Source organism: Dipodomys merriami, unplaced genomic scaffold, assembly GCF_024711535.1.
Source record: "Dipodomys merriami isolate MVZ:Mamm:240054 unplaced genomic scaffold, mDipMer1.0.p SCAF_102, whole genome shotgun sequence".
Lineage (NCBI taxonomy): Eukaryota > Metazoa > Chordata > Mammalia > Rodentia > Heteromyidae > Dipodomys > Dipodomys merriami.
Window position 1 is genome coordinate 3,763,369 of NW_027202294.1, and position 11,602 is coordinate 3,774,970.

Sequence of the window (11,602 nt, forward strand, 5' to 3'; positions counted from 1 at the left end):
GTTGCGTTTGGCCCGGCTCAGCCGCCGTCGCTGGCCTTTGCGCATGCGCGAGAGGAACCTCGAAGAAGGTGAAGATGGCGGCGTTGAGGCCAGGGGTCCTGGGAGTCCGATGGCTGCAAAGGACATGCCGGAGCGCGGTGCCGTTAGGAGCACGGACAGGTCGGCGCAAACGGGAAAGTCCTTGGTGTGGGAAGGGGAGGCCTGAAATGCGTAGCGTCTGGAAGGGAGATCGTGGGTACCGTGGGGGGGGGGGCGGAGGGCGCATGCGTATATCCTGAAAAAGGGATCCCGGCTCCGGCCGCGTCCGGGACTCCGGCCTCTGCAGCCTCGCAGGTGGGAGCCTCCCCGGCCGCTGCAGAGCGGAGTCTGTCTGAAATGGCCTCTTCTGCCGTTCAGCTTTCCACATGACCAAAGACATGTTGCCGGGGCCCTATCCCAAGACCCCCGAAGAACGCGCCGCCGCCGCCAAGAAGTATAACATGCGTGTGGAAGACTACCAGCCTTACCCGGATGATGGCATGGGGTGAGTAGAGAGGGTCTGCTTGCCCCCGAATAGTGATGCGAGAGGACCGCTGCCTGGGGTGTTGGACCCTGACCCGGTGGGGGTGCTTTCCTTGATGGACGGAGGCCGGGAGTGAGTGAGCAGCTGCAGCCCAGAGGATTGCAATTTTCTCCTTGGCTCTAGCTGTTTCCTCCAAAGAGAAAGCCGGGATTTTAATGACTCCCCCGAGGACTCCTGAGTAGCAGGAACCTTTCCTTGGCCTCATCCAGAGCGCCGAGTTTCATTTAGATTGAGCAGCTGCTGGGCTCAGGTGCTGTCATCCAGGCACACGACGAGGCTGGGGCTGGATTCCTGTCATGAGAACCGTATTTATAGATGGAGTTCTTTATTTCTGTGTGTGTGTATGCCCCCACCCCGTGTGTGTGTACACATATATGTATATATATGTGTGTATACTTATGTGCATATGTGTGTATATATGTATGTATATATATATACATATATGTGTATGTATATATATATATATATATATATATATATATACATATACTTCTGATAGAGCTGTGGAAATCGCCGCAAGTGTTAAGCAGATTAAATTACCAACCCCCTTCATTTCCTGTCCTGGTGTCACTTACTCAATCTTGGATTCAGTACCCCCTATTCTTTTTTTTTTTTTTGGATCTGGTCGTGGGCCTGAACTCTGGGTCTGGGCACTGTCCCTCAGCTCTTCAGCTCAAGGCTAGTGCTCTACCGCTTGAGCCACAACGCCACTTCCGGCTTTTTTTTCTGCTTATGTGGTGCTGAGGAATTGAACCCAGGGCCTAATGCATGCAAGGCAAGGGAGTACCCCCTATTCTGGCTTTCCAGTCATTTTCTGGAATTGCTACCATTCGTTTTTAATTGTGTGTTGGACTGGTAGCAGTCTGTATAAGGTGAATCTGATCCAGCTAAGAAAGAGGTTCCATGACCTGCTTGAGACATGGAGATGTGTGCCAGCTTAGAAACACAGTTGCTATGAAAATAATGCTTTTCTAATGTATACACGTTTTCTTAATCCCAAGTGGTTTTGGAGTCAGACCCAAACTTTATCTTCATTTAGTACCTGATGAGGGCATCTGAACAATTGGTTTTTAAATTTTCTTTTAGCCCTAATATTATAGAATTATACAACTCTTTGAAAGAAAGAAAAGCATGGCTTTTGATTTTCAATTAGGACTTTTTTGGTTTGCTCTGTGTTTAATGGTGAGAACTTGAGATCTTGTTTGAAGAGTCAGTTCTTTTGTCCTTTGGCAAAGTACTTATATTTATCACTTGGTTTCTCATATCTGAGATGAGGACTCTGAATTGTCTGAGACTGATCATGGATCTTTCCAGAAGTTCTTACTGTCTCTCAGGTATGGTGATTATCCGAAGCTCCCTGACCGCTCACAGCATGAGAGGGATCCATGGTATCAATGGGACCACACGGACCTAAGGACGAACTGGGGTGAGCCGGTGAGAAAACCATAACCCATTTTACCTTCTTTCCAGCCTTCTTGTGTTTTCCTGTGGATTTTCTATTAGTTCCAATGATACTTCTCTGTCCAGTTAACACTAAGCTTACCTGCTCACAGAAGCAAGTTCAGTAATTTGAGACCTGAGGTTTCACATGTGGCCCATATAAGGGGACTTTGAAGAAAAGTCCAAGCTTAGTACTGTGAAAGCTGTATATTTCATGTTTGAGCTTTCTCTGGTGAGGCTGAGACAGGACAGCATCCAGTCCCGTGGGCCCATGTGTCTTAGACCTAATGCTCAGAATATGGCCCACAGGCAGTGAAATGCTTCTGTCAAGCCTTGTATTAGTGTGTAGTCACAGAACTACCTGCTTTTTGCAGGAAGAGCACTTTGTGACAATTATCTGCCTTTTTGCCTCAGTTACATTGGGACATTGACATGTATATCAGGAACCGAGTGGACACATCTCCCACACCTGTTTCTTGGGATCTCATGTGTAAGCAGCTCTTTGGCTTCGTGGCTTTCATGGTTTTCATGTTCTGGGTTGGAGACGTTTTTCCCAGCTACCAGCCTGTGGTGAGTATCTGAGAAGTACTCCCCTCATTACATAACTTTAGCCCCCTGTCTTAAGGGAGTGAAGTCTGGAGTAGATAACCAGCCAATGCCAAATTTGGCTTCTTATAGTCTTAGGAGATAGAAAGATAGAAAGGCCTTAACTCCTGGACTGGCACAAGTACTAAAACACTGCTTCACCCCTACTTCTTAGATCAGTCTAAATAGAAGTACTCTAGCACTAGATGAAGAGTAAGAATGTGGAAGCTGGCTAGTCTTCAGAGTTGCCATTTGAGGAGTGTACTTTAGCAAGTTTATTTCAATGAGTAGTTTGCAAGACAAGTCAAGGAATGTAGAGCTTAAGAACCTTAGCTTTTGTTGGACATATGAAGGGCACTTTCTATATGATACTAAAGGCAATGAAAAATCTACTCAAACAGTTATAATTTAGAGAATATAAAGGACAAGGAAAATACATTCTTCCTTTAAGAAGGCTTAAGTAAATTTAGGTAAATGACAGAGCAGCATTTGAACAAATAGTGTGGTGGTTGACGTGGTTTATATGTATAAATGCATGTGGTGAATGTCTGTGCAAACTGAGATGAGCTCCCATCAAGGAGTAGGGTTAAACTGGATGCTAAAAAATGGATTGGGTGGTGGGGAGAAATTGGAGAAAACATTTTCCCCTCCATTAGGAAAGAGTAGGGTGAGATAGAATAAGGGTATAAAGTAGTTCCTAGGTAACAAACTAGCAAGCTGCTGAACATTCAGGGTCTAGGCCCTATTTGGAGATCCCAATTTAGCAGCTCTATAGTAGGGTTTTAGAATCAATGTTTTCAACAATCTGATAGTGATTGGCAATTCTGATACAGATCTACACTTGGAAATCACTGTGTTAAAAAAAAATACTGTGAAGTGAGTTGCTTAGTTAAGTCAGACAGCTTTTATTGAATGGCTAAGGGATTTGGACTTGATAGTGTGGTGATGTATTCAATAGATATGTATACAGCCCCTACCATGGGCCAGGCTCAAGACCCTATGTACCAAGAGTTGAGCTGCAGGGGTGACTTGATCTAATTGTAGTAGAGTGGAGCCATTTGGGGTTTTAGAATAAAAGAGTGATAGATGGAGGCTGGATTCTTAAGAAGATTAATCTGGGAGTGATCTCTAGGATGGATTGGAAGAGGAAATGAAGGCAGAGAGGCTTCCGTGTTTGCTGTGCTACCTTTGCAGAGATAGGTAACCAGTGTCCTGAAGGAAGCTGGTATATGTCTGTGTGCACTGACACGAGCCTTCTTGTCAAGCCTCAAGGGTTCCTTGCTGGAGAGTGCACACGGAGTTAGGGTGAGCACTAACTTCACTTCAGGAGAGCAAAACACAGTGTGGCTCTTCCATTTTTCAGTTCTGTAAACACATCACCCTTTCTCCTCCCCTTGAGCTGTGTCCTCCGACAGCTGTTTGTTGGTAAAGTCAGCAGCCCCTAAAGCACATCCCAGCCGTGTCTCCTCTGTGCTTTTCCCCCACTGCTGCTCCTGCACGCCTCATTTGCTAGGCCACTTTAGTGGTAGAACCATTAGAGGCTGAGTGACTTAAAGGAGATTGAGTCTGTCTTGACCCAGAGAGAGAGTGGGATGGATGGATGCATCGTGTCATTTAGAAAGCTCTGACTGACTCTCTCTCACTCTTTCCTGTCTTCCCTCCTTTCCTCCCTCCCCACATTTCCCTTTCCTCTTCTCTTCCTTTTCCTCACTCACATGGTAGGCAGCACTTCTCTTACAATCTAGGCTCTTTCTGTGCTGTGGGCTGAGCAAGGAAGAGAGTGCTACTCTTTCAATTTTAGCGCAGCTGTGTCTGACTAGAAGCTATTATGTACCCATTAACTCAGAGTGGAGCTTAGCCAGGTATTGGCTGGATGTATGCTGTTCTTACTGACCTATCTTTCTTTTTTCTTAGGGGCCAAAGCAATATCCTTATAATAATCTGTACCTGGAACGAGGCGGTGACCCCACCAAAGAACCTGAACCAGTGGTTCACTATGAGATCTGAGGAGGCTTCGCCGGCTTTTGTGCCCTCAAACTAGGATTCCCTCATTCCTAGAGATTTAACCTTAATAAAATCCCTATTAAAACTCAGTGCTGTGATATCTGTGCCTCATTTCCCCAGGACTAGTCACTGCTGTGAAGAAACCCATTCTCGCCCTTTTAATTTTTCTCCCTGCCTACTGTCTACCATTCTGTTTTCCTGCTCTGAAATTAGAAGGATGGGAGCAGGAATGCTGTGTGTAACTTTCTAATTTGTTCATTTCACTGGAACTGTGCAGGTGGTTGAGAGGTCCACTGGCAGAGATAGCATTCTCAACTTCCTACATTGGAACAATTTATTTCCCATAAAATATGATAGTGTACACCTATAGTCCCAGCACTTAGGAAGCTGAAGCAGGAAGATTGTGCATTCAAGGCCAGCTTGAACTACATAATAAGACCCTTTCTCAAAAGAAAGAAAACAAAACAGCCAATCACACCAATCAGACCCTTTTAATAATAATGGTTAATTTTTTTTAAGTACTCAACATGTCTTAAGTACTTTATGGGGTTAGGTAAGTGTTCAGAGGACCAGCCGAAGCCTGTACCTATCTGTGGTCTTGTAAGAATATGGATTTGAGCGAGGTGCTGGTGGCTTATGCCTGTAATGCTAACTACTGGGAAGGCTGAGATTTTTTTTTTTAATTTTTTTATTGTGAAAATACTGTACAGAGGGGTTACAATTACATGGGTAAGATAATGAGTACATTTCTTATCAAGCATTGTAGCCTCCTCCTTTGTTTCCCCTTCCCATCCCTTCCCATCCTCCCCCTCCCGTCCCCCCCACCCAATCTTCCCCGCTACCCCCCTTCCCCCCAAGGCTGAGATGTTGAAGCCAGATTGGGCAGAAAAATCCACAAGACTTTTCTCCAATTAAGACTGCAAAAAAATCCAGACTGGAGGTGTGGCTCATGAGGTAGAACGCTAGACATGAGTTGAAAAAGCTGAGAGCTTGAGGCCCTGAGTGAAAGCTCTGGTACTGGCAAACACAAAAAAAGGTGACAACAGTAGTTCATGCAGATTGCTGTGGAAGCCAGGAATGGTGGCCATTTGGTTGTAAGGCCAGCTTGGGATATATGGAGTCTGCCTTAGGAGAAAAAAAAAAAACTACCATAGAATAACCTACAAGGTAGCCCTGTTCAGTACTCCATAGACTATAGGATAAGGCATATTAAGTAGAAGTGATTGATACAAAGATGACTAATGAGGAATTATGGAAGTATGAAATCCAAGGAAATACAGATGGACAAATCAGTTCTAAGGAGGATAAGAATTGGCAGAAGGAAGCTGGGCGCCAGTGGCTCCTGTCTGTAATCCTAGCTACTCATGAGGCTGAGATCTGAGGATCACAGTTCAAAGCCAACTCGGGCAGGAAAGTCCATGAGACTTACCTCCAATAAAGTACTTGGAAAAATCTAGAAATGGTGCTGTGGCGCAAGTGGTAGAGCACAGAAAGGCTCAAGGACAGAGCCCAGGCTCTGTTGGAGGGAAAATAATTTCTGAACCTTTTAAGACTGGAGGGTTATCCAAGATGATCTGAAAACATCATAAAATGAATTTTCCCAATGACTATAATCAATGCATCTGTTTCTAAGTAAACCAGCCTATATTTTGTGTTCTTGCATTAATTTCTTAAATTACCATATTGCCTGATAAGTTAAATATGACCCATAGAAACAAGCCCATTCACATTAAATAGAAATACTTTAGTGGCTGTCCAGGGAGTTAAAGAGAATGGTAGTTACAAGTAGTTAGTCCTGTAGTCCTAGCTACTTGGGAAGATTAAGATCTGAATCGATTGAAGCCAGCCCAGATAGGAAAGTCTGTGAGACTCATTTCCAATTAGCCAGCAAAAAGCTAGAAGTAGAGGTGTGTTTCAAGCCACCTTTGAACCAAAAAGCAAAAGGACAGTACTCAGGCACTGAGTTCAAGCCCCAGTACTAGCACAGACACATTCACACAAAATGAATGTTTTGTGATTATGAATTGATACCTCTATTGAAATGCCACACTTTGAAGGTGCCCATGACTTTTTATGTTTTCATTGTCCTCTGAAGCATTTAATAATCACTTCTTTAGCAAACATCTGTATATATGTGTGTGTGTGTGTATCAGACACTGACAGGCCCTGGGGATACAAAATTGAACAAGAAGTAATTGCCTTCAAGTAGTTTCCTAGAAAAGGAACTTAGCAATTAAAAATCAAGGTGAAGAGCCGGGTGCTGATGCCTCATGCCTGTAATCTTAGCTACTCAGGAGACTGAGATCTGAGGATTGCAGTTCAAAGCTAGCCCAGGCAAAAAAAAGTCCCTGTGAAACTTCTCTCCAATTAACCATTCAAAAGCCAGAAGTGGTGCTGTGGCTCAAAGTTGTAGATTGTCGCTACCGCCTCGGCCGGTAATGACGACGCGACACCGGACTCTTCTCTCCGCAGTTTATTCAGGACCTTTTAGTAATCTTCTGACCCCAACCCCGGGGAGAATTCCCCACAGCCTTAAATACCCGCTGGGTAGCCAACCCTGATACGCCACGTGGGAACCGCCAATAGGTTCAGGTGCACAGAAGCAAGCCAGATTCTTCGCCTTAGCCATATCAGGAGTTGTTTACCACGAGAGCACTCGCCATCGGGAAGGCGGAGGGCGGAAGCCGGCGCCATCTTCCAGGTGCGGCCTCTCGCAGCTCTCTACAGTTCCCCCTTTTTTGTTTAAAGAACACAGATGAGAACAGAGGTCTGATCCCTGTTGTGCAATTGCAAGGACTGCATACAAGCCTTCTCCCAGAGGGTACCTTCTCTAGGGATGACTCAGCCTGTCCATTGATTCGTTTTTCACAAGGACGGGAAAAGGCGAATCGAACCCGTGTGCAATCAAACATGCTCTCCTCGAGGGCAAAACTCATGCCTCTCGACTGCAGTACTTTGGCTTTGCAATCTGTGCTCATTGTTTTAGAGTGGCAAGCCACGCTTAGGGGGACTGACCTGCTCCAATGACTGTAAAGGCTTGGATAACCATGGCTGCACTGCGACGCTGAGAACCTCTAATTTGGCAAATGCACCACAGACATACCAAGGAGGCTAACACCAGGAGGCCTGTCAGGGCTCCCAAACCCGCCCCCTCCTTAGATGATTCATAGCAGCGGAGATCCATGAAGATAACCCCTCCGCCAATCCGGCATCCACTCGGGTCGAGTTCACCACGACGATGGCAACCCTGAGCTGTTCCATCAGGCTGTCGAACTCCCCAGTTCAATTACCTAAAAGATAACTAAACAACTGTTTAGACAAATTTGCAGCGTTTTTTAAATAGGTTTTTTCCTGGGCCTGAACTCTGGGCCTGGGCACTGTCCCTCAGCTCTTCAGCTCAAGGCCAGCACTCTACCACTTGAGTCACAGCATCACTTCCGGCTTTTTTCATTTCTTTTTGCTTATGTGGTGCTGAGGAATCGAACTCAGGGCCTCAGGCATGCAAGGCAAGCGCTTTATCACTGAGCCACCTTCTCAGCCCTCATTCTTCTGGGTTAATTGCACCACAGCAGCAGCTAATCCAGCATTAGTTAGTGGTCCGCCCAGCTCTCTGCAAACTTTCATCCATGCTTCTAGTCCCCTATTCTTATATGGGGTTATGGCGGCTCTGCATTCCTTAGTGCACTGCTCGTAAACAAGCTGTTTAATTAATGGCATGGCTGCGTCGGGGTCACCAAAAATTCTGCCAGCGGCCTCAACCATACGAGCAACAAAGTCCGAAAACGGCTCCATAGAGCCCTGCAGGATTTTGGTGAGATTGCCACTCACCTCGCCTTTATTTGGTAAGGCCTTCCATGCCTTTATGCCAATTTTATTGATTTGTTCATAAACTTGGACCGGGTAGCCTATCTGCTGATTGGCGAATCTCCCCTGTCCAAGCAGCATATCTCTGTCCCAAGCTGGGTTTCCCCCAGCCTGATTGGCCGCAGCCTCTTCACTAGCAAATTCAATCAAAAAGGCCTTCCAATCTAAATACTGACCTGGGCTCAAACAAGCTCGTGCGAGCCCACTCCAATCACCGGGTGTCATGCAATGTCTGTTTAGGGCCTCCACCTGGGCTACAGTAAAGGAGGCTGTGATTCCGTATGTCCGCACAGACTCAGCTAAAGATTTTATCACCTTAAAATCTAAGGGTTCATGATACCGCTGTCCCTGTGGATCCTGAAATATTGGACAGGCTAGATGTAACTCGGTTCTGACCGCTTTCCACACTCCTGGGCTGAAAGAACAGCCGGGGCTGCCACTTCCAGGGTCCTCCGCATAGAGCGGAGGGGCCGAAGGTGTGGGGCGGTGCACGGAGGGCGTGCATTCGTCTTTATCTGGGTCCTCTCTCTCCTTCCATTTCCTCCTCTTTCTTATCTTTGTTTTTTCTATTTGTTCTATGATTGATTGTAATTCCTCTGAGTCTGTAGACTCAGAGGTCTCTAGTTCGGCAAAATCAGGGCATGACCTCCCCCTGCTCTCCTCCTTTTCGCTGTCTGCCCTTTCTGATCTTTCTTCCTGCAGCATTTCTAAGGCGGCCTGACCATTCTCTACCGCCTCACTGCAACGCTGGTCCTCGAGACAGCCTCTTATCAGTTTCCATATTGGTCTCACTCCGCTCTTAAGCGTTCAGAGGCAAAATCTAGGTCCCTCCCTAGTTTCTCCCAAGAGGCCACCGTGAGGCTTCCAGAGACAGCGAACCATGGGGCAACGGTGTCACATTCATTCAAAAATCTCTCTAAAGTACTCTTTTTTATTTTTAACTTTTTTGAGTGCAGTAGCTCATTGAGAGCCAAAAAAATTGGGTGCGAAAAAGAAGCGCCCATGTTTCAAACATTTAAAGCTGGTAAACAAGCTTTTACTTTCACTTTTGGCTACTCTACTGACTAGCCCCGGGTTCTCACTCTCTCTTTATCTACCGAGAAGAGCAAAAATCCCCCCGCTCTTGTGGCGGATTCCCCTTTTACTTGAGAACTTACTCCCCGCTCTTGTGGCGGATTCCCCTTTTACCTGGGGACTTATCCCCGCTCTTGTGGCGGATTCCCCTTTTACCTGGGGACTTATCCCCGCTCTTGTGGCGGATTCCCCTTTTACCTGGGAACTTACCGGTGCACCACCCTGACCACAGAGAGTTCTGAGTCCTCGTTGGGGTTGTGGCTGAGTCCCCGTACGGGCCACCACGTGTCGCTACCGCCTCGGCCGGTAATGACGGCGCGACACCGGACTCTTCTCTCCGCAGTTTATTCAGGACCTTTTAGTAATCTTCTGACCCCAACCCCGGGGAGAATTCCCCACAGCCTTAAATACCCGCTGGGTAGCCAACCCTGATACGCCACGTGGGAACCGCCAATAGGTTCAGGTGCACAGAAGCAAGCCAGATTCTTCGCCTTAGCCATATCAGGAGTTGTTTACCACGAGAGCACTCGCCATCGGGAAGGCGGAGGGCGGAAGCCGGCGCCATCTTCCAGGTGCGGCCTCTCGCAGCTCTCTACAGTAGATCACTAGCCTTGAGCAAAAGAGCTCGGGGACAGTACTCAGGTCCTGAGTTCAAGCACCACAACTGACCAAAAAAAAAAAAAAAAAGTTCAAGAAAGACATTTGAGTGTTGAATGAGAAGAAAGTGGTCCAAGCACAGATAACAGTATAACTTACCTTCTGTCTGGTCTCTAAACTCCCATGTCTAGATGAAAAGAATTCCAATGAGTTTGGCTCCAGTATCAGGTAACTGTATCTCAGCTTTGGAAGTAATCGAAGAAGAATTTGGAAGAATCGAAGAATCCATTAAGACAAACTTGAGGGTTAGCTCCTTTTTTCACCCTCTTTGTGTGGGTACTGGGGTTTGAATTCAGCATTGAGCTGTTTGTTGATTGGCTTTCTTGCTCAGCTGTAAAATGAATGTGTGTGTGAGTGTGTGTGTACATTTGCGTGTGCTGGTTCTGGGGCTTGATCTCAGGCCTGGGCATTGTTCAATGATCTACCAATTGACCCACAGCTCTCTTTAGTTGGTGGGGGTTGGGATGGATGTCAATTGAAGATAATGAGTCTCAAAGACTTTTGTGCTTGGGCTGGCTTGAAACCACAATCCTCACTCAGATCTCAGCCTCCTGAGTAGTTATGATTGCAAGTGAGAGCCACCAGCACCCAGATTTAAGATGAACTTTTGAATCATCAGGTCCAAGATCTTAGCATTTTTATTTGAAAATCTCACAATTCCCCCAACATAAAGTGCATATATGATCTTTTCACATCCCCTCTCCTATGATAGCACTTGTTCTTTTAGTCTCTCCATCTGAAAGCCCTAACAATCTTGAACTCCTTATGTTATCAGTCCCAAGAGCCTGTGCAGCTAGCTCTTTTTTTTTTTTATTTTTTTATTTTTGCCAGTCTTGGGGCTTAAACTTAAGGGTCTGGGCACTATCTCTGAGCCTCTCTGTGCTCAAGGCCGCCACTTCCCATTTTTTTCTGTTTATGTGGTACTGAGGAATAGAACCCAGGGCTTCATGTATGTTAGGCAAGCACTCTATTACTAAGCCACATTCCTAGTCCAGCTAGCTCTTTTTTACAATCACCACAGGGGTTCATAGCCTCTTATCTGGATTATCCTATTAGTCTTCTAACTTAAATCCAGCTCTGCCTGCTGTCCCAGGGGTTCCATATTGCTAGATGCCAAATGCAATCATTGTCATGCATACATACTCAAGTTCTGAATCATTCCCAGATGTCCTTGAAATTGAATCTAGAGCCCGCGTTCCACAGTCCCCATTGGCACGCCTCCAGTTTGACCCCTTCTTGCTTGACCTGTTCTTGCAGCAGCAAGACAGCGAACCCATCTCATGCCCCCGATCTACTGTAGTCTCGCCCTGCTCACACCTGCTTCCCTAATTCAACCAAGAGTTGGTGACGCGCGTTATTGCAGGAGTGCAATGGCACGGCCAGTGACTCCCATTCTGGCTTGCTTTTTCGCCGTTT

At 46.3% G+C, this 11,602-nt stretch overlaps 1 protein-coding gene across 1 annotated transcript; it reads left to right on the forward strand.

Moving 5' to 3' along the window:
* Positions 1-39: 39 nt before the first annotated feature.
* Positions 40-4,680, forward strand: Ndufb8 (NADH:ubiquinone oxidoreductase subunit B8). Its single transcript, XM_069995200.1, has 5 exons — positions 40-159; positions 397-523; positions 1,897-1,996; positions 2,417-2,572; positions 4,502-4,680. Exons 1-5 carry the CDS (start codon positions 75-77, stop codon positions 4,592-4,594), a joined length of 561 nt encoding a protein of 186 aa, XP_069851301.1. The 5' UTR covers positions 40-74; the 3' UTR covers positions 4,595-4,680.
* Positions 4,681-11,602: the final 6,922 nt, after the last annotated feature.